The sequence below is a fragment of the Trachurus japonicus genome, chromosome 21, assembly GCF_045865225.1.
Source record: "Trachurus japonicus isolate A0001 chromosome 21, Traja_1.0".
NCBI lineage: Eukaryota > Metazoa > Chordata > Actinopteri > Carangiformes > Carangidae > Trachurus > Trachurus japonicus.
This window is the reverse complement of record NC_140927.1, coordinates 14,687,509-14,711,633: the sequence shown is the minus strand read 5'-3', so window position 1 is coordinate 14,711,633 and position 24,125 is coordinate 14,687,509. Positions and strand designations below refer to the sequence as shown.

The 24,125-nt window shown below is 40.7% G+C and overlaps 1 protein-coding gene across 1 annotated transcript; it reads left to right on the top strand.

Annotated features, from left to right (window-relative positions):
• The first annotated feature begins 748 nt into the window (after positions 1–748).
• Positions 749–23,508, top strand: bard1 (BRCA1 associated RING domain 1). Its single transcript, XM_085765629.1, has 11 exons — positions 749–967; positions 2,330–2,386; positions 3,094–3,242; positions 3,838–4,886; positions 5,474–5,554; positions 7,587–7,759; positions 14,435–14,561; positions 14,661–14,793; positions 16,464–16,556; positions 20,771–20,868; positions 22,712–23,508. The coding sequence occupies exons 1-11, from the start codon at positions 876–878 to the stop codon at positions 23,057–23,059; spliced, it is 2,400 nt and encodes a 799-aa protein (XP_085621755.1). The 5' UTR covers positions 749–875; the 3' UTR covers positions 23,060–23,508.
• The last annotated feature ends 617 nt before the right edge of the window (positions 23,509–24,125 follow it).

Genomic DNA, 24,125 nt, shown 5'->3' with positions numbered 1-24,125 from the left:
TTTTGCTGCTATGACATATCTAAAACACCAGCCTTCCAGCTTATTTCAGACTTATTGCATTTTCATTGTTAAAGTGTGGGACTGAGACCCGAACAGCTAGAGCAAGAGGTCAAACTAAAACACAATCTATGACCAAACAAATGAGTAAACACAAAACATTAAGTATTTTTTGGAAAATTATCACCACATGAGCTACACAGATGACTCGACCCTCTGAGACTGAGAGGTTTTGAATATTCAGCTAGAGTGGAAGCCACATTCTGACATTTAAAAGAGAGGATAGATTTGATGATTTGCCTGCACACAAATTCATATTCAATAGTCCACAGTGGCATTTGGTTAATGCATCTAAGGATAACACAGCTATGCTTGTTATTATCAATGTAGTAATAAACAGAGCTCATCAGAGATCAGTAAACCAGTTTTGATCTTTATTTACAATGCCCACTTGTTGTAGACAGATTTTGTAGATCATCACATTAGCGATACTGATAGGCTGTTTGATGTTAAATTATAAGTTGATAAAGAAACAGAACTAATGACTTGCAGAATCAGATACTATATTAACAAATGTTGCTGTTGAATTGTGTTGAAATGTTCAGGTCAGGTAACATACGCACCATGGTAAATAGACATAAATGTTATAATTCATGAACACATTACAATACGCAGAAACAGAAAACTTGACCGCATACTTGTGGGAGGGCCGAAATTACGTCATCGACGTAGTTGTGGGCAACCATCACTTCCTGCTATTTGGCGGGAGATGCAAGTAACAGGAAGTAAGTTCGTCTTGTTTTGTAATCGTCCGTCCTGAAGAAAAAGTAAAAACAGAAGAGCAGGGAGCTGAAATAATAAAACGTCTTCTCCTCAGGATGAATAATGACGGCTCCGTGCAGACAGAGGACTGGAGCAGGACTAAAGAGGCGGTGGCGAAGTTTCGACAACTGCTGCTCTGCTCCAAATGGTAAGTTAAAGAGTGTAACTAACTCGTCAGTTACACTCAGTAGTTACTGAGTGTAGCTGGTTAATGACGGACGCCTTTGTTGTGTAACTTAACGTTAACGCTAATTATACTGCTGCCGTGTTTAAACCTGGTTTATTTCAATTTATGTGCTGTTAGTTAGCTCGGTACAACTACGTAGAAACGTAACGTAAACACGAAGAGGAACGTCAGCACTGTCCCCTCGTCAGTGGCATTAACTTTACAAGCTAAAGCTAATTTACTGTATCCTTCTAACTCGCAACAATAATAGTTCGTTATTGACGTCCCATTCGTAAACAGTATGTTTGCCAGAACCGATGTGCAACGATAGTAACGTTACAGCTGCAGTGCATGATACTGCACTTATATCAAATAACAAACACACAGCTGGAAAAGCCTGGTGATCAACAGAAACTGTAGCCCACAGCAGCGCAGATTTGGTTCAGGTAGTCAGGAAGGAAGAGTGTTTGAAGGTGGCAAGATGCGTATGTAACGTACTGGATCTACTGTGGGAAGAGGCTATGTTACACAGTCTGGATACAGTGCTTAACATCCAGCCTGATCCAGCCAGATGGCACGAGGATTGAGGAGTCAGTAGGAAGCAGAGCAGGGGTCCCACACAGTGCTGGTTGCTTCAGATGCAGAGATTATGGTAAATGTACTCTGTGCGGGGTCCGAGATCACGTTGGAGCTCTCTGCTGTCTCTACTATCCCATGCAGTTGACAACTCCAGCAGTACTCATGTTCTTTCCGGTCTTTTCCAGAGGCTGCAGATACCACTGTGTCCTTTGCTTGGGGGGAGGCATTCATGTTTCTGATGAACTCCTCTTCCTGCAGTGTGTGTCCTTATAAAACTTGCCACTCCATGTCCTCCCGAGTAGTTCTTGAGTTTTTGATTGAAAGATTGATTTCCTAACATTTTATTCTAGCACCATCAACAGCTCAGGTTTTCACTGTGTCCAGTATTTTGTTATACGAGTCTGTACCACTGCTGTAAAGATAATCCTGTCAGCCTCAGCTGCACACATTTAGTTCTAGTTAGCAAGTAGGTCTGAATGATACATAATCAGAATTATAATGGTAACGATACAGCTGGTCTGCATTGTGCAAACATGTTTCCTTTCATTTGGAGAATATGATGTTCCAGCTCCTGCAATTTGAAATATTGCACTTGCCCATATTGCAATTTCGTTAATATTTTGATTAATTGTTGAGGCCTGTCAGAATACTTTTAGTCTGGTTATGTCACTTTACAAATACCAGGTCATCATGTTTGTTCTAGTGTTAGATACTTGTTTCTTTTCCTAATACTGTCCTTACATATATTTCTCTCTTTTTTTCCAGCTCGAATTTAATGAAGGAGCCTGTGTGTCTGGGAATGTGTGAGCATATGCTGTGCAGGTAATGTAACCTCAGCTTCACATGTTTTACTGACATGCTCATTAACAATAGACCTGTGTCACAAGGGGAACGTATTTGTCAAACAGGTGTAACTAATCATCTAAATGATGGCTCCATTACATCCAGATGAGCTGTAAATGACAGGGTTCTAGCATCATGCATGCTGGTTCACTGGCAAAAAAAAATTAATGGAACAATGCCATAATAAATTTCATGTATTTAGAACCTGTTTTCCAAGCTGTGACAAATTGAAATGCCAAATGTGAGTAGTCTTTTGCTGTATTTTCCCTTTGTATAATAGAGAATAGATTGACCAATTCTTGAATAATAAGTATTTTTCTAAAACAGATTCATATTCTTTTCAACCAATCATCTAATTCTGATCATCAATATTTTTAAGCACTAGGGCCAGTGTCTCTTATTAGTAAAGATGGCAATAAAAGCACTATTGTAATAAGTATTACATATATATTTCGGGACATGGAAAATACAGCAATTTAGTAGCAGAATTTGTGGAAGTCATTGTTAGTTACAGCACGTAGTTTGCCGTGTTAAAAGTTGAGTGTGTGTGTCGGCATAAACTAGTCCTCATTTGTGCCCTCTCGTCTTGACTGAATGGTCTTAAAAAGGTAATCAATAAGCTGATTGTATTTCTTTGTACTGGACTGTGAAGTAGATGCCTAATTCAAGAAATATTTATTGCTCAGGTCCTGTGCTGGCCCCCGGGCGGGAGATGGCTGCGTGGTGTGTCACAGCCCTGCATGGGTGAAGGACATTCAAATCAACAGGCAGCTGAGCAGCGTCATACAACTCTTCAGTGGGTTGGAGTCCCTGTTCAGTCCCATTGAACAACCAGGTAGATGGTGGAAGTTGTATAACAGATTGGACACATAATTCAGGGCTATCTTTGCAAATCCATGTCTTATATTATGTTTCCTTCCGTGCTCATCTGCCCTCACATCCCCTTATCAATTGCTGACTGAAGTACTTAACATTGTCTGTGATTCATTCCTATGGCTTATTTTCTTCATTGCCCATCATCTTGCATCCTGGTAATGACAGTAATTATAGAGTGCAAATAACCATGGTGCTGTTTAGTTTGCACGTAGACCTCAGCTTTGACAGAGAACTACACAGCAACTTTAAGATCCTTGTTGTGACAATGTTAACAAATCTACAGGTTGCTATGGAGTCTAAATTTAGGCAGTTTTAAATAAAAGGTTAAAAGTTGATTGGTTACTTCTATACCTCTGTCAAATGACAGTGTTTGTGTCTGGCAATGCATAATTCAAGTCTGATGTTATTCTTTTTTCCCTCTCAACCGGTACTGGGAGGTTATTTCAAACACAAAGAGCCTTCTTGATAGCAATTCACAGGGAAAAAAATTATAGTACACAAAGGATGGAAGCTTTTTGTTCTGTTAAACATTTTTCTTTGTTGATTCATTGCAGACTCCTCCGTCGCTGAGAGTCAGAGCCAGCCTCAGAGCCCTGTCTTAAAACACAAGAAGAACTTCAAGATCTGGTTCAGCCCCCGCAGCCGTAAGGTACGCTGCACAGTGGAGAAGTCTTCAGAGGTCACAGCGCCGGACAGCAGGTCTTCTGGAGAAACAGCTGCAGCACAGCCAGATACCATTACTGCTCAAGGACAGGACCTGTCAGTTTTCAATTTCACCTCGTCCTCCCAAGACTCTTCTTCTTCTTCTCAAAAATGCAACAATGAAAACAGAAACAGAAAGAAGAGGCCAACCAAGAAAAATGCAGCTGGCAGGAAGGAATTGGTGCAGGGAGCTACACGGACCACACGAATGCAGACCCACCAGATGATGAAGAAGAACAGGCTGGAGGCTATAAATCAGCAGTGGGGGATCAGTGGGGATGTAGATGCCTTAAAGGAAAAGCCTAGTGCTGAGCCGCCAAGGAGGGCCAGTAAAAGGGTTTCCTTCCTAACCCCTGCTGTCACCTCTGACCATCCTAAGCCTGCAGTGCCAAACGGGGGCACTGTTGAACCCAGCCCTGGCAGCAGCACCATGAAGGAAAGTCTCTCAAGAGGTAGCACCACTGAAATCAATTGCTCCACTTCAGACGCTCAGAGCATGTCAGATGGTGTCATTCAACAAAGCTCACTGTCTGTAAATGACCTCAACCCAACCGAAGATCTTGAAAAACAGAAGAACATTTCACCCCCAAAGCCTCCCTCAAAAAGATCCAGAGCTGTGGAGAAAGTTTGCACCTTGGAGACCACACCAAAAAGGCCTAAAACTTCCCCAGGCCGGAGGAGAAAATCGCAAGCTCAGTTGTCTCCAGTCGTCCTTAACCCCACGTTTTTGATGAGCCCCACGTGCAAAAGGGGCAGCAAGATCTCCCCCTCTGTCCTCGACACCATTGGTCGAAGCTCTCCTCGTTCTCATGGCACACCTGGACGGCCCAGCACAGGAAGCCCTGCAGTTATGAAGAGAAACCACAGAGGAGAGACCCCTCTGCACCTAGCTGCTATAAAGGTAGAGTTTTTTGAATAATTAAAGTTGTTTACTTCACTCTTTCTATTGGATTCTGCAAGAACTAAGTCCTAAATAAATTAGGTATTTAAATTATTAACAAATCTAAATTAGCTAAATCAAAATGGAATGAAATAAAATGATGTTCTCAGAATTATTATTTCTTTTATGTAATTGCTTATTTATTTAAAAGCAGAAGAAGTTTCTGAGAATTTTTCAACAGCTGAATGTGCAAAGTGCAAACTTGGCCTGTCACATTCCTTGTTTCTATCTAGTCTTTTTAAGTTGCATTTGGCACAAATCTGCGGGTTTAGGTATCTTAAATATCTGGTTTCTCCTTTCCCGTTGAACATTTTTGTCTTCAGTCATGTTCTGCTCTGTTGAGAATAAACCGTTTTACAGTAATCCTTGTAAACATAGCTGTAATCCTCCTCTGGATCCCCGACAAGGTAATCAATGGCCCACTGTGGAGTGTGATTGATAAACACTGGGGCTTTGGTACACTGGGATCAGCTGCTGTGTTTGAAGGGTTGCGTTTACAGGTCTGCAATTCTGACCTCAAGGTTTGTTGTTCTCTCTGGGTCCTGCAGGGAGATGTAGAGGCTGTCAAGGAACTGTTGGACCAGGGGGCTGACCCTAACCTGAAGGATAATGCTGGGTGGACACCTCTGGTAAGACTAATACAACAAGTGATGCATCTGAAAGCGTTATTTGTTGTCTGAGGAAACTCTCAGTGACAACAATTGTTAGGTTAATAGTTTTTCTACACTGTCAGGGTGTTTCTTTTTCTTCCTGTGATGAAAGAGCTGCGGTGTTTTATTTCTGATACACACACTGGTTTGTCACACAAAGGCCTTTATGTTCACAGCAGTTTTTCTTCTCTAGTAAACCCATGCAAAATTTACAGTGAGCCATTTAGTGTGTATGTCTTTTCTGATAAACCAACATGTATGCTCACTGTTTGTGCTCTGCTGCTGTTATGAGTGTGCATGCAAGTTAAAGGGATAGTTCAGCCTTCTTGAAGAAGTGGGGTTGTAATAAGTACAAATGGCCATAAGTATAATATCTGCAGTAGAAAGGTCTCTGCTCCCCCCACTGAGAAACACCGGCGCATGGCGCTGCACTGAGAAACAGGCAGTACACTGTACACAATTAATCTGCTATTTTCACCGCCTATGAGAAGTCCCGTCTCAAAATAATACACCAGTTCAAGAGTACGATCTAAAGTAAAAATTTACAATGCATCAGCTGGTTGGAAAAAAGTTAGTTTATCAGGAATTAACCATACATACATACAGTACCTATGTGATTGATAAAGCACATTATACCACAGAGAGTCAAATACTGCAGGCATCAGTTGTTTTTATGCATGCTGGTTTAATCCCCAAAGTTTGTGCTCTTTTAATGGTGTAGTCTTACATTACCTCCACATGACACACTGTAAAATCCTTCGTTGCTGCCGGAGCACATTTTAGTTCTATACATAGCAAATATGAAGGTGTTTGCCACTATCCTGCTGCAGCACGTCATGTGGCTGCTTGATGTCATGATGATCCACTCAAACCTGAATTTTCAATTTGAGTTCTGACAGTTTTCAACTATCTTTCAAATTGCTATCATTAGGCTTAGAGACTGAGATATTCCTATTTGACTGATTGTATGTATCAGGGAAGGCAGAGGAGCTAACTGACTTGACAGACTACCATCATCTAGAGCTCCCTGGCATTATATTCCCCCCAGACACACAGCATTAAGGCAACATTTTACCCGTTTAGATTTCGTTTGCCCATCTGATGTTGAGCCAATAGAGTTTAACATTTACTGTGTCAAGTCCAAAGCTGCGACAACTCAAATCAAACTGAAAGTAAGATGCATGGATAACTGAGCAAATTACACATCTTGAATTTCTTGATAAATAAAGACAATATATTACAGTTTCACATTCTTCTTAATATTAGCTGATTCTTATTTATGTATTTTTTCTTCTACAAAGCAAGTTGTGTGCTGCTTGGACTACTTGAGCTAAATTAAACTGAATTGGAACAAATTGAAAGGACTACAGTGTGTCTTAATCTCTCTCCCAAAGGAAGCTCTCAGATTTGAGAAAAAAGTGAGAATACACTTTATTATTATTATTATTATTATTATTATTATTATTATTATTGTTATCTAACGAATGTGTGGTGTCCTTGAGTGTTTAGAAAGGCGCCTACAAATAAAATGTATTATTATTATTATTATTATTATTATTATTATTAAACTAATGAATAAAACTCTCCCATTCACGTAAATTCAAGAAAATAAGAAAAGTATACCATGATAGCATTTGAGAATTCTCCTCTGACAATGGGACCGTTTGAATTATTATCTACATAACTAATGAAGTGCGATTGAACTGAAATATCTGATTGCCAGTCATGAGGTTGTTTGGCTACCTTTTTTACATCATCCTCAAGGCAAAGATGCATGTGGGATCAAAAACGTTACCATCCAAGATAATCAAATTCTTTTGAACTCTTTGAAACATCTCCTCTAGAAAAATGGCATCATCTAGGGAAAAAACTGATATTACAGTGATTGAAAATAGATGTGAATTTAGGATCCATACAGAAAAATAAGGGTATTTTTTTTTAGCATGAGAGAGAAAAACGAGATCAAAGCGGAGCAGGATAACTTGTGAAGGTTGTTGCTCTTTGTTTTCAGCATGAGGCATGCAACCTAGGTCACATGGCAGTTGTGGAGGTGTTGGTCTCAAGTGGAGCCCTGCTGAATACACCTGGCTATGAAAACGACTCGCCACTCCATGATGCTGTGAGGAACGGACGTACAGCCATAGTCAAACTGCTGCTGCGGCATGGAGCCTCAAAGAATGTGCTGTAAGCTGCTTTAAGTGTTATTTTTTTCTCCATTCTTCCATTTTAACTCATTGAGTGCCAACCACGTAATTTCTCGTTTTTCGTTCCCATGCGTTGAGTGCCAAAAACGAAATTTTTCGTTTTTTGCTTTTTTTTTAAATTATGAAAATAGACACTTTAATACACATTATATGTAAATTTGGGGACTCTACGACGAGGAGAACTGAAATAGATGACGATCAAAGTCACATGACAGCTCATGATCTGGAAGTTTTTATCATAACTCAGCTTCTGCAAACGGAGTTCTGCATGCAGATGCAGCGCAGCTGCGCCGCAGCTGCTCTGCTGCTGCTCCGCTCTCACCCGCGAGGCTGCAGCAGCTGGGAGCTGAACCAGGAAGCTCTCAGCCGATAGTCCCGCCCGGTCTTCATCTGGAGCAACACCGTGTCCTCCCCAAAGTCCTCCCGCGGTAAAATCTGATGGTCTCTGGGTCAAAGCAGACCGGCACCACCGACCCGTACCACAGAAGGACCACGACCACCGGCGGGACCGGTGTTCGCGAGCCGCTGTGGCCGGCAGAGCCTCACGTTCCGCGGCGAGAGGCTGTGACACGGCACGGTGCGTCTGTGTTATTGTTGTTTAGTGGCGCCCCCCCCGCCCCCGATGGTGGTTTTGTGAATAGAACAACAATTGTTGTGTATATTTATCTTATACGAGCCTTTTGATCCAGAAATGCGAGTGTGAGAAGAGCGACAGGCACAAACAGCGCACCTTTCATAAAAGACGCTCTATCTCCTTTTCTAGAAAAAAAGGAGGGATTTTGGTGAAACCCAGCCATGTTTAGCTTGACTTTTCTCAGGAACGGAGGCACGTAGAAACAAACGGTTTGTGGCCATTTGAAGGATAAAGTTAAACCTTTCAAATGAGCCACAGTATGTGTTGGTGGCAATAATATAGAATACACTATGGCTCTAAAATAAAAAGTCAAATATGGTCTAATTTGCCGGTACACTTGACTAAAACTTTGGAAAGGAGCGCGGCACTCAATGAGTTAATGGGTTTGCAGGTGAAGTGCTCCACTGAACTGCTTTCTTTTTAACTTGTAAGTGTGTATACTGCTGCAGAGGCAGTTTGGCTTTTGTAAGGAGTTGCATAATGACCCATCACAAGATCAGGGTCAGACCTATACAAGGAATATGGGTCACCGTGAAGAAGGCCTAGCATTCGTAAAGCAACTGACAGTATATATCATGTTTGGCTCGGCACTGGTCTTCAAAATGTTCTACTCATTGTCAGAACAGAAGCAGAACTTTTACCCTGAAAAACATAGAAAAACACTTCTTGTACTTTGCTCTTTAAAACTTGAGTCCATGTAGAACTGAATTAATTTGAAAAATAATAATAAAGAAAACATCACATATTGCAAATTACAACACTCACAAGCTGCAGTTTTGAGCACCATTGTGTGAGATGCAGCAGCCTCCAGACAAATGAAACATGAGACATTGTCAAGTATGCTGCTGCTATGCTGTTTCCTCCTAATGTTAAAACTGTGGAAAAGGGTCTGTGCCCTTTGTAAAATCAAATTTCATTGTATATGAGTAATATAGTGATCAAATTTGTTTACTGTGACATTTCTGGGCACAGTTATCATGAAGCATGGAAATTTGATTCTACCTCATCCCTAGTGTGCACTTTACTGAGTAACAGCTAAACAAAAGACCTTGACTCCAGTCTTTTGTTATTTTGCTTCTCTGTATATGTAAGGAAGGCAGACAAAATATTATGTACCTTTCAACTGAGTAAGACAACTTGAGTAGAAACCGCAACAGTATCTGAACATTGTATGTAAGTTAATATTGCATAGTCATTGTATTTAATTGCACAGAGGCACTTCTTGTTGTTCTGGACTGGTACTTATTTTCCACTTCAATATATATTGAGTGCCTGTTTATCATTTATTGTACCAGGCATTCAGCCCTCTGTAATTAAGAACAGGGTGTGCGTTAGTGCAGTATGGAGGTGCATAGATGTAAGAAAATCGACCGATGCTGATTAGTTGTTGGTCAATCAGTTGATGCTGCATCAGCGTTTCTGGCCATTGGAGGCAGGGCAGATATGTAGCACTGTCCATAATGAGGGAGAGAATGCTGGTTAATCAGTGTGTTCAATAGAGAAGTTGATCAGCGTCAGTGTTTTGGTCAGTTAGCAAATGGTTCTTTTGTCTTCATTTCATTTGATTTGCCTCTTTGCTTTGATGGGTTCTGACTGCAGAGTCGTACATTTTCTCCTTTTTACCTTTATTACTTGTCTGCAAGCCAAAGAAAACAGGCAGTGATTGGGACAGTGTGTCAGGACTCTGCAAGACGAATGCAGTCTTCACCTTGGTGGCCAAAAGCCACACACACACACACACACAAGACGCAAAACAATCCCTAATGGAATGACTGGCACACAGGTCTGGGGATGGAAATACACGTTTTGCAGATTTTCATTGTTTGTCTGTTTTTCTCTGCACTTCAAGTTTGAACAATTGGACTGCATTTTGTTGTTGTTGTATTGGCCTTGTCATCTAAATCTGAGACAGTGAGTCCACTTTGTATCCAGCTGAAGTTTTTGACTTTGCTGAGTAGTATCAGAAATACTGAAGGAAGTCTCCTAAGAGAATTTACAAGTGAATACTAATATGTTTAATATGGTCGACCATTCTCTGTTATCTCAAAAACAACAGGTTTAAGCATTTTCCGAGAGGCTGCACAGCATACACAGCTGGGCTCCTGACTATAAGTCTTAGTTCCGTAAGCATAAATATAAACCGGTGCAGCATATTTGGACAAACAGGATAGGGCATGCAAGGTGCTACTTGATAGCATATGTTATGCTCTCAAAAATTAAGGGGCAATTGTGACACTTTGTATATTTTATACCTTGAATACTAAATTTTATTGCCAATCAGTTTCCTATTCATACCTCAGTCACTGTTTATGTTAATGTCAGTGCAGTAAGACAGTGAAATTGTGTTTATGGAAACAAAATGCCTCATACATTTGAATTAACTGTGAACTCCTAATGACGACCCTAAGTCTGAAGCACAAAATCCATATTATATAAAACCCCCTGCATACCTCACGCTGAATCCATATTGGCAGCACTGGACTATTGTTCACACAAGGTCATATAATGAACAAGGATGTTCACGGTTGGTTATAACGCCAACACAGCATTGTCCTTAGAAGTGGAAACAGCGTGAACATTCATAAATACACCGATGAAACATTTAGATTCAGACATTACACAAGATATTTTGTTCAACTGGATTAATTCAGCTCATATCATAAAAGGCACCCTGCGGCATTTTTGGCACTGTAACCAGTGTGGGTCCTAACGCCACCATTTCGTTTGTTATCATGCACGTGCACCAGGGTGCATCAAAAGCACAACCATGCTGGTGACACAACACATATTTCTGCCAATTGTTAGAACCACTGTCACAAAGATTTTCAGCGGCAGCATGCTTCAATGACAGGAAGGAAAACACAGCAATGCGCTAACAAAGGAAGTGAACAAATAATCATGGATAAACAATGTACTGTAATGTGATCCTAATGGGCTCTATGCACAGCTCCACCACTTCCTGAATTTAAGGCAGCTTCTTTATTTCCTGTCTTACATTATTGGACAAACTGATTAATCCAGGTGTGTCTGACCATTGTGACTACTCAGACACACCTGGATTAATCAGTTTGTCCAATAATGTAAGACAGGAAATAAAGGAGCTGCCTTAAATTCAGGAAGTAGTGGAGCTGTGCATAGAGCCCATAGGGGTGAAATAAAGTGTTTGTTAGAACTGTGGGTCCTAGAAGGAAACCTTGCATTTCCCTTGTTTACCAGAAAACTCCACGGGGCATTTAAGATGAATACGACAATACTTCCACCTTTCAGTGCAAGGATGTCATTTTCTCTTTCCTTCCAGTCTTTGAAATGTACTCCTTGATGAATGCTGTCAGTGTTAAAAGTTTCATCCCCCTGCCAAAATTTTTATTCACTGGACTGTTCGTTTTGTTCAGTCATGACATTTGAAACATAGTTATTAGCTTGAATAAGGCTATTTTTAGGAGCATCAAGCCAAGTCATTATTTGCACAGTTTGGCACCAGAGAAGGGCATTTGCATAACAACAGCAGTACAGTACACAGTACTTCCACAAAGTTAATGGAGGCGCTTGGTGAGTCACGTTCACTGTCATCAATAAAGGCTGCATCACCCTGTTGATCCAAATATCAGGGCAAATTCAAAGTGAACTGTTTAAGACGGAAATGTAACTAATGGAGCTTTTGATTAAAAATGCATTCAGGCCTTGCCCTCCGCCTCATCAGTTGCTTGTCACGTGTTACTATGATTAGACTTATGACTCCCTTTTTAAGACTTAGTTTGGGGCTTGCATAGTTCAAAGGCTCTGTCAGCTCGTGGGTGATCTTGAGCTTGGTTCGAATTCTGAATTTTGAATTGACCTTTCATGATGTTAGTATGTGGTTCTCTAAAAAGATGAATTTAAAAATTGCATTCATTTTCACAGAGCCAGGATAATAGGGTCTCTAAGGTGTGTATATGAATAATGGGGCATATAAAAAGGCTATTGTGATGATAATCAGAATTTGAGGTGTGTAGTCATGTTGTGTATCGGTAAAGAAGGAAGGGCTGTCATGTACAAAGGGAAGAGATGCTGTTTAGGTGCGATGGAGCCATTGAACAGCTCTCTGTATCTGTGCAGAGCTTGAAATAAATATTTGACCCCCCCCCCCAGTTAGAGTAAGAGGTTACATGGTTACAGTGGGTGTCCACTTGAAACACCAGCGCCATCCTCCCACTTGTCTACCTGAACAGAGGCTTGTGGGAGAGTGTTTGTGACTTTTCCTTCTGCACAATTTTCCATGCATCATTATTTTTCTTGAGATATTATTGTCACATGCAGCTGCATAGATGAACGTGTGTGTGTGTGGGTGTGCATATGTATAAGTGTCAGGGACATTTTATGTTTGTATTTGTATGGGGCTGGGGGTATGAATCCAAATGAAATATTTTATGGACCAGTGGACCTATTAATTGTCCCCCAGGTGTTATCTTTGCTGACGACTAATCTTTTAGTGACAACCTGCTGGGCTTGGTTCTTCTCTCAGTCTCCTCTCCTCCTCCTGCGCTTTTCTTCATTCTTGTCTCCTCTCCCTCTTTCCTCAAGGTGACCATGGTTGTGTCTCTTGCAGCGCTCTGAAACTTATAGATACATACTTTGAAGCTATTTTGTCAATGTCTCAAAAGTGTAGTCACAATTTAATCTCTGTGAGCCTGTATGTGTAATGCTGCTTTTGAGATGATGCTAAACTGCCATTACACCTACTATGAATCACAGTTAAATGACTTTACAGAATCTGTAAGTGATTCTTTGACCAGATAAACATATTTAATTGAGAAATCTTAAAAAGTTGGTGCTTCTCAGTAGTGACTCAAACTTTTGATATCAGATTTTTTTTTCTTGCGGCCAGTGTGATGTGTTGTATGTGGACATGATGACCTATGAAGTAGAGAGCAGATTTCAGCTCAACCTCATATCAAACAATTATGCTCTAACAAGTGAATGACACACTTGAATGCACAGTTTCACAGAACAAGTGGGGTGTGACATTGCCAAATTGTTTTTCTCTGAGCTTTGGACTGGCAAATATTGATTTTTAATGTCCTGCTTGGCCAGTCATATAAAAAGAAGAAGAAAAAAACAACCCAAATTTGCAGAGACGGATGAAAAGATATGAAAGAATGACCACCTTATTGGAGAATAGTATGCTTTGGATTCATAATGTAGTGATAGCAGCATGGCCTTCATGTGAGGAACCTTGGTCACTGGCTGTCGTCCAGGTCAGCAACAGTTGAAAAAACTGGTGTGATTAACTCCGTAGATGTACAATAAAAAAAATAGGTTGCTCATTAGCTGCCAAGAGACAAGAACAAGTGTGTATGGTTTGAAAAGGGAAGCTTGCTTCTGGCTTTTTGCTTTATTCTTTCTTGCTACTTTCTTTTTCCAAAGGGAAGAAAAAAGATTCAGATCCCTCTGAAATCTTCTCCTCAGTTTACTTTTGCTGGAGCTGACCCTAAATGTACCTGTTTACTTCATGTTACTTTGTTTTTAATGTTTTTGAATGATTTGTACTGCCCCACTTTACTTGAATCAAGGTGTGAGTTCTTCTGTTTGGCATTTCATTTTGTCAGTTGATCACCTTATTTCCAGCACTTAATAATTTGTCTCTTCAGAAGTGCTTGGGGGGGAAAGTTTAACTAGTCTGATGTAAAATTACATTTTAAAAACTGACACTTAAGTTATTGCTTATTTATCCATCAGTTCTAAAAAAAAACTCATGTTAGAAAATAGATTTCTTGAAGAAGAAACTTGTCTTGGGATATCTCAGACCAATTATAAATAACTGACATATATGATGTGTACAACTGCACCATACAGAACTAAACTGCTTGTTGTCCATGTTGATGTATTCGCTGAACAAATCTAATTTGATTGATCCCAAAAATAATTCAGTTTGTGTCAGTTTTTTAGTTTTGACATGTCTGACTGCCCCTGTGACCACCAGATGGTCTGCACTGATGTGTGAGACACTGACACACTTTATCTTTTGAATGTTCTTCTTCACAGTAATCTGCATGGAAAGCAGCCTGCAGATTATGCAGTGAGTCTGGAGATGCTGGAGATTTTCCAGGAAGCCTCAGAGGGAACCCAATATGCTAATGCTTCTTTTAGCCCCTCAGCCAGTCTCTCTGCGGTATGTCTACGTGTCCTCAAGAATTGTAATGGCCAGAGTGCTGATTTTCTTACATTATTGACCAAGACATTTGTAAACTGTACTCATGTCCTTTCTTAGGTGAGTGACTGTGTGAGGAGGGATGAAATGGTGGTGTTGCTTGCCAGCAAGCTGTCTCAGCCTGCCCAGCTTCAACTAGCCAAACTGGGACAGCTACTTGGAGGGAAGATGGCTGACACCTTTTCTGGCTCAGGTAGTGTTCATGCGATTTAGGCACAACCTTCTCGGGGGGGCTTAAACTTCATCGATGTTCCAAACCAAGCCTCTTAGGTTATAGTTGCATATGATTGCTTTTTAATGTTGTTATTTGTGACACATGGGCTCTCAGCAATACTGCAAATTAACAGCAGCTACCAGCCAATTACTGGTACATTGGGACCATGGCTGATAAGCTATCTCCCTGCCAAACACTATGATAGGCAATCAACAATCATTTGGATGCCCTGTTCAACTGAAAGGTGGAGTAGATGGGAAAATTTCAGGCTCAACCACCCAATGGGTAGTCTTTTGCTCTTATCATAATATTTGTTATACAGCATATTTACCACCATCTAGATGCAGTGTTAATGGCTGGGAGAATATCAAAGAGGAAAGTAATTGAAATCATTCCTCATAAAATGTTTGGACGTAGTGTCAGGGTGATGAATAAGCACTAATGTAAAACACAAGTGTTATTCACAACTTTTCTTCCTCTGACCAGAGGGGCGAAAGTTGCTTTCAGAGAATGATTTTAACATTTTAAATTCAAAGCTACAAATTCACGGTCAATGCACAATGTGAGAAGTCTTTGCCCTGTAGATATATTATGCTCATTTTGAACTTGTCAACTGTGCTCACTTGTTGAATGAAGAGGCAATAAGACTGTATTTAAATTTTAATCAACTAATAATCATGTGTCCTTGTCTGGAGCAATATATGAAATAAGCAGTTGCTTTTCCTTGATGTGCTGCCATGAACTGTATGACAGATTTACCAAGTGATGACCTGTTTGCCCAGGTGAAATAAGGGACATTACGTATATTTTAACATGAGCCATGCACTAAATTTATTCATGGATTAAAACACAACAATTGAACATAGGTCTTAAATGTACTGTGCAGTTGGGTTGGAACTGATTGATCAATAACACCAACAATTTGATACTATGAGGACAGCTTCTTGTGTTATCCTGTTTCAACACATATTAGATATTCAAGCTTATGTTTTAGGGGAGAATTGTTTTGCCCAGTTGAATGTGGACATGGTCTGCTGAACCAAGCACTCACATCCCCTCAGGTTGAAATTGATCTTTGTTTTCTTTTGTATTTTCAAATCAGCTTTTTGAATTTGGCATTTCACCAAGTATCAGCAAATAATACACTACCATTATCCTTAGCTTGTCCTTGTGGTTAGTACCAATTAGTAAATGTTAGCATGCTAACTCACTAAGCTAAAATAACATGACTTTTAAACCTGTGAAACAACAGCATGGTAGCATGCACACCTACACCATATGTTCATATATTTTATATTTTGATACTGATGTTAACCATATGACCAGACCCTACTTTATTTTGTACTACAAGAACTCAACATAAGCTGGGCCCCAACAGGTGTCAGAAGAGACATTTTCAAGTTATATGTTTGATTAAAATCCAGCATTAGACTTGCAGAAGAAATAATTTAGTAATAGTTATTGAATATGTTATCTTGTAGAATTGGACTGTCTACATGTTCAGCAGTAACACACTGTATAACAGGGAAGGGTGGCAGACACACAAGGAGGACATCAGCAGGCAGCAGCCCTGTGCATGTGTAACACAACTCATTTGCACCTTTTCAATTTGGCTTTTGTGTGTCTGTTTGCCTGTCTTATCCCTCCAGTGAGCCACATTGTTGTGCCAGAAGGACACATGCCCACTACCTATTCCACCCTCCTGGGTCTCCTTTCTGGCTGCTGGATTGTCAGATACAGCTGTAAGTATGGAGTGAGCCGTCGGCTGGAGCAGTTCTCTGCAGATGCTATTTTTGGATGTCATGTTAGACAATGTTGCTGTTGGAACCTGGGTAACCACCTTCTGCAGAGACACTTAAATCCACAGTATCCTGAATGTTAAATGAATCATCTCCTAGATTTTAAGGCATGCAACAGAGATAAGAGTTCACCATGGCAATGATTTACAATTATGTTTAGATATGTATTGCACTCTGTTCTTTTCAGTCTTGAAATCCATTTAGTGTAGTGGTTTTAACTCTCTTCCTTCACTGCAGCTCAGGATAACATGAGGCAAATTTGCGAATACACCAGTATTTGGGCCAGATACAGAGATTATTTTCAGTGAGACAGTGGTGCTGGCAGCAGAGAGTACTTTGTGCATTTGAAGATGGTGAAGGCGTATTTATAATATAGTATGTATAACAGTGGGGACATATCCACCCTGTGAAGCAGTAAGTGTGACTGCCTCTGTTATTTATTGCCTTAAAGGAACAGTTCATCAGTTTAAAAAATATGCTTATTTGCTTTCTTCTACGCATTAGATGAGAGTAATTCAGTAATCAGTAATTCCCTCATATCTGCCTGCCAAGCCTGCCTTGGAAACAGGCTCCTCAGACACTCGTAAATTACATCTGAACATTGTAAAACTCTGTTCATCATGGATACATCTACTCAGACCTTTTCCAAAATCTAGTCACAGCTACTGCAGTGGCAAAAGGAAAACCTTCGCAATGTGTTTCTTAATCGTCCATTTTTATATGGTGAAGCTATTGTGTTTGTCTGCTTCAAGGTCACATATGAAAGAGTGATTCAAGGGTGCTCTAGCCACAGAAAAGAGTATTTCCATTTGCATTTGAAGTTTAAATGTGCTGCAGTAAGGTGGCTCTTGGCATAATGTAGTATAGGACAAGTATGAAAATCTGGGAGGTAAATATTGGACTTGAAACCACAGTGCAGAGACGATTTTGCTGCACAAGGTTTTTGGAGTAGTTTTATGGGTTTTGTGTTCTACCATGGAGGTGTATTAGCTAATATGCAGTTTGTTACTTTGACATCCAGACTTTCTCAAAACGTGATGACAAGCTTATTAATTAAACATTTACCTGGCTGCAATGAGGGATAAGGAGTTTATTTGCTGCTGTTGTATGATCACAAAGACCTATTAAAGCTTCAATGTTAATTACCCTTCAGTGCTAAACTAGTGGAAGATGTGTGCTTTCGATCGTGCTTCCTCTCCTCAGCAACTTTCCGATGAAATCAGATGCTGTGTTTGGAGTGGGAACTTCTAAATACAACACTTTTTTATTTTTTACAACACATGAAATGTCTTGGGAAACATTAAAAGAACATTTTGCCACGGGTAATTTTCAGGTAAATTGTTTGTGCCTGATGCTGTGTGTGTGTGTATGCACAGCACGCACCATCTTACATGTCTGACAGCCAAACAGAGCAGGTGGGTTACTCGGGAAGGAATTTGGGAATCAATGCGCCGCCAGGCTTCAATATCAATAGCAATGAAAAGATGGCTAGCTCTCTTTTCCTGTTTGATTTGTGCCAAGATGAGAACTTAGAAAAAATTTAGCTATTCTCAGCCAGTCTCCCTGGCATTATTGAACTAAATCAACAAGCACATATTCAGAGGAAGACGGCTTCAGGGGAAGTAAAAGGAGACTCGCTGTCAAAGAGTGTTCTGGTACCTTAGTGTGCTCTTGACTGGTGTATCCGTCAGTGGGATCTCTTCACTGTGTGCAAGCGTGTGTAGAGTAAAATGCCATCCACACTTGTCTCTGTCTCTGCCAGTAAGGCATTTCAACTTTGAATGTGTGTGGTAAGATATGTGGTTGTTTCACTATAAAAGATTTTGTGTGTTTGGACCGTATTCTGCCCTCCCCTCTCTTTTCTCCACGCAGGCTGAGCACTTGACACAGCTTGTCTCCCTCGTGACAATCACTGTGCCGTCCTATCTGTTTTTGTCCTGGCTTGTGTATGTGTGTGAGCACACATAAGCAGCCGAGTTCTCACTGTCACCTGCCTTTGTGCCGTATCATTGTTGGCTAGGCCGAGCCCTGGTTTACCTCTTTATCAGTCGTAGTACTGTACATTTCATTGCAGCGTGTTTTCCTTGTAAAAGTAGCTCTGGTCAGTGGTATATTTGAAACCCATTGTGAAAGTCAGCTTCATCCTGGTGAACAAGGCTCCACCTCAGCAAGAAACCTCCACTCAGATTTCACTGGATTTCAGATGTTGAAGTCCTTTTGGTAACGTTTTGGGACATGTGCTTTATTTCTCAGAGGTAGATGCAGGAGGTAGGACATGTTTACCCTAGCTTAGTGTGAAGTCCAGAGAGAGAGAGGGAAATAAGCAGCAGGTCTCATCTACCGGTAATCTCATTCTGTAGTTTATCGGAAGTGTAAAAAGGATAGTCATGTTGCATTTCTTTGAGAACAATAACCAGTCACCATGATTTTCTCCAGTGAGGTTGCCAGGTTTGGTACAGTGTTTGTGCCTGTGCAGAAATCACAAATATGGACATGTGCTCGCCAACTGTCTCTGGCAGTCTGCACTGTAGCAGGATGCTGCACACACATTCCTGCTCTGCTATAGGGTGAACAAACAAGATACATTGTGTAAATAATCTGGCTTTAGAGGTGTTCATACAAAAATGTACTTTGGAGCCATGGAAACTGTTTCACCTCCTCCTCCAGTCTTTATGCTGAGTTAGGCAAGCCAAATCTGAACTGCAGCTCCACACTTAATGCAGAGACATGAAGTATGAGATTGATATTTTCATCTCACTCTTGAAATTGTTCTTCTTGTGCGATTTTTCCTCCTCCTCTCACTTTTTGCTCCCGATTTGGTGTATTTCCCAGCACTTTTGCTCAGGGAGGGGGCTTCCTCCCAATAAAAGTTGTAGCTGTTTCTTTCCAACTAGACAGAAAGTGCCCTCTCCTTTTGGAAGTACACAGGCCTCAGAGGAGCGGAAAGAGTTTAGGACCTTTCCTGCTTCTTTCTGTGTATATGAAAGTAATTAGCAAACATGCTAATGCCTCTTCAGCGCTGTGCACCATCGTCCGGAGCGATTAACCCCAGTATCTCTCCTCTTCTCTGTCCAAGTCTCTGGCAGCATAAATGCACCATAAATGAAAGCTGTAATTAAAGGGGATGAAGGAATGTAATTGCCCAACATCCCATCTTCTGGAGACTGTGTGTGTGTGTGCATGTGTATGTGTGTAATTTGCTGTTTGATGGCAGGGACTATATTATGACAAGGTGTACACACAGACCCACACACACACACACACTTTTACCCTAATCTATTCTTGTAACGGTATCTTGCAGCTGGAAGCAACAGTGTGGAACACTAAACTGCAACTGAAGATGTAATGAATTTCAAGGTTGTGTGGGTGTGGCGAAATGTAGATACCTTGCAGATGAGTATTAGCCTGTGGGAGTGTTTGCATCTGTCACGGCTGGAAATGTTGTGAGAAGTCTCTGCACTGCAAGTCTGTATTCAGACCAAGTCTGTTGCTCAGGTCTATGTGACATCCTTTATACATTTTTTTCCCCCCAAACCAAATCTAGTTTCAACATGTTTAGACATGCAAAATCTAAAATGTGAGCTTGGATTTTTTAAATATACCCCCATCATGTAATAACACGCTTACTAAGAAAAGCGGCACTGTGGTGTGTTCAGAGACATTTTTTCATCTGTGACAGTAACAGGGTCATTAAAATGTGTGATTTTTTTCCTACCCCCTCCATATCTGCCTGTACTTTTTAAGAAAACTTTTCTATCCTTAGAGATGCTTTTCTTCAGGATTTAGAACAAAGTTCTTTTCTAACTCAAAAAGTGCCACGATGCTGGCTGTCACATAGTTCCAATTTGACTCTGTAAAACCTCTGGAGACGAGAGAAAGAGATGATGCTCGAATTCCGCTTTAAACCCGAGATGCTTAAAACGAGGGTTGCATCATTAACTCCATCATGCTGTGGGCATCTTTCGCTGTCAACAATCACAGCTTTGCCAATACTTGAAATCTTCCAAGTCGTTCAGATAAAAACAGACATAAGCTTTGTCATCCTCTGTTTGCAATTGCTGTGTCACACTCTTTCAAGTCAACATAATTAGCTGTAGCTTTATTCATTTATCTCTCTCTGTCTCTCCCCCTGTCTCTGTCTCTCTGTCTGATGCCAGGGGTGGAGGCATGTCTGCAGGCAGGCAAGTGGATGCCCGAAACTGAGCACGAAGCAGGAGAAGGCCCCGAGCGCAGTCGCGCCAACAGATGTAGCTTGGTAAATGAGACACAAACAAACAGATATGTGAAAAGATGCATATAGATTGTCTAGACCTTCTGTCCTTGGGAAAATAATTTGTTTTTCTAAGCAGCAGTGCATGGTTGTTCTTCAGCAGTACATATGCCAAGTAAACACTTGCACTTTTTATGTTTTGAAACCATGAATCATGGTGTAATTGTTTTTTATATATATAATTTAAGAGAATTCTGTTTTTTCACCATCATAGCTTATTGAATGTAGACTGACTAATTTAAATGACTTTAGCATTAGGTTTCAACACAACAAAATAGGAAAGTGTCTAAAACGGTTGACTGTGCAATCAAAGATTCAAAACTTTTCACAAACAGATGCAGAAAGAGGAACGAGAAATCACCAATTAGGGAAGGCAGGTTGTGTTTGGCGTTATCCAAACAACATGCATCTGCTGAAACACGCCACCATCAAGGATCATGTTGTGGGGATGATTCTCTTCAGCTGGACCTGTAAGCTTTGTGAGGGTAGCTAGCGAATAAATGGAGTGTAGCAAAATCCTGGAGGTAAAACCTCCTGCAGTTGGTACAGGAAGTGCAAATTGGGAGAGAATTTATTTTTTAGGAAGATAAAAACCAGAATGCAAAATGATACAGGAATGGCTTCAAACCAACTACATTAGTGCTGTGCAGTAACCAAGCCAAAATCATGACTTTGGTCTTGACAAAGAAATTTGTGCCAGTGCTTGAAAATTGCTACTCACTCACCAGTCACCATGAAACTTTTGTAAAGAAGAATGGAGACTTCATTGTTCAGATGGAAGAGCTGATGCACACATTGAAGGCTGTGTTTTCTGAAAAAGGGCCTCCACCAAATATTGGCTTGGGGTGGGTGCAGAGTTATGATGGTGAATACTGTTTTGCTATGGCTGCTTTAGCTATTGTAGTTTAGATAAAACTGTAGAAACATTTATTAGAGATGATTTTTTCTGTTCATTTACACATAAATTGTGTTGTTACTCACTGTGATTCAGTGTGGCAAAACATGCCCAAATAATGTAATAAATATTTCCTATGTGCAGCATTGCTCTGTATTAATACGTGACATTGTGAATACCTATTTGTTCCCTGAAGTGTAGCAGCCCCTTTCAGAGGCACAGGAAGCTGATGAACACAGAGTTTGTTTTACCTCCTCTGGTCATGGTCTTCAGTAGATTTAAGATGTACCCATTGTTGGTTTTCTTCTGTTTTCTTCCTTCCAAATAAAAATGTCCAACTACGCAGTGTTCTAGAAAAACAATAACAACATCAATCTTAATCACAAAGAAGTGAAATCAAACCGAAGCGTAGTCAAAGAACCGTCTTACTGGAAACTCTTGAGAGAGCCAATTTACACCCCAAAACAGTTGAGTTCATTGATGCTGTGAATAGAACAGTCTCCAGTGGCCTAATTCACTGCTGTTTTAAACATCAATGCTAAGTGGTTCTGAGTTTGTCTGGAGAGTGGCGCTGATAAAAATGTCTTCTGGCTCTGCAGTAAAGAAGTAAATACAAAGCGTCCACACAGACTATTGGTAATATGAGAGCCTAGATTCAGTGGCAAAGAAATTATTCAGCATTTAACTTCATCATAAACAATAGGGCCGACTTTAATCCTACTGCCACTGTTCTCACAAGGACCGAGGTTTTATCCTCGTGTTGGCACAGTGACTAACATTTTTAATGGAGGAAGATAATAGACACCGGGGCTTTTCTCTTCTCAGTTGTGCTTTTGATGCATGAGAGGGTATTAGTTTCGAGCAAGGTTGACGAAATGATCAAATTTCCACTAATGTTTCAATTTCTTCTTTCTGATCATTCATCTTTTGTAGCTTCCTCCGCTTTTCGATGGCTGTTTCTTCTTCCTTCTGGGATCCTTTAAGGCGCCTGCCAAGGATGAGCTCACCAAGCTGCTCCGGGAGGGAGGGGGTCAGCTCCTGAGCCGGCAGCCAAAGCCCGACAGCGATGTTACACAAACCCTGAACGCCGCTGCCTACCACGCCTTGCCAGACTCTGACCAGGCACTCTGCACCCAGTACATCATCTTTGACCCCCAAGGGCCACACAAGCCCACAGTGGTCAGACGAGGCAAGGTATGGTCAGCTCCCTCCACCTGGGTTATCAACTGCATTGCAGCCTTCCAGCTCCTTCCTGTACCAGACCCTCAAAAACTGGACTAAGGACTTTTTGTACACACTGAATGGTGATTCTGCGCTGTCACTTATCTTATTTCATAATCATAATGAGTGTTTGCCTTTTTAATTATATTTCCATTAAGATGACATGATGCACATAAACAACAATTAAAACAATTATGATGCTGAAGCGAAACTAAAAGCAAAATGCTTTATTCTCTTGTCTTTTCTTGACATCTTTTGTCTCATTCATATTAATCAGATGCCACAAACCACCTGAACTGACTCTGACTTAATGTGAAAGAGCAGCTGTCTGCTGCAAACCTCTAACCCTGTCTCTAAGGTTAAACCCAGCCACCCTCTGACGGAAACTCATGACCATAGGTGGCTGTTAGAAATTAGATTGAATGTTTAATTACTCCCTTGAACATCTGAATCTTTGCACATGCAGCTGCAACCTCTCTGTCTGTCATTAAAGGAGCTATTTAAGTGTTCTCTGCCGTCGAGCTACAGTTTCTTGCCGGGAGCAGGTGGTGGTCATTTGACAAGAGCTTTGACCAATGCTGTGTTTACAGAACAAGCAATTTTAATAGGCCGTCTGAGCAGTGCTGTGTCTTCAGGGCAGACTGGACACTACAGCTAGTCACTATCAGAAAACGACAAAACGGATGAACTTGCAGTGTTTTTTCTTGCCCGGAAAAGTAAACAAGTGGTTATGCTAACATTGCATGTTGTAAAAACAAACAATACAAATAGCGTCTTTAAACATTTTTAAAGCACTTAACGTTATTACACAAACGTTGCGTTAATTCAGCATTTCGTTTGCGTCATTTGGACTTCCCACTTAGATTAATGTGTTGTGTCCATCTAATGAGTGGTTTTAGAGTAGAATTGCATTCCATAATCAGTGCAAGGGTTTACCAGGCAGAGATAATTATCTAATTATCTAATTGAGAAGGCCTGTTTGATACAAATGGAGGGAGTGTGTTCCTGAAAAAGATCGATGGACATTCGATATAAAGTATAGCATTGGAAAAACAAAGCAGTTAATTGTTCTGTCACAGTCCTGGCACTTGCTGTAAGGAAGAAGCTAAACTTTTCTTTTGTGTCC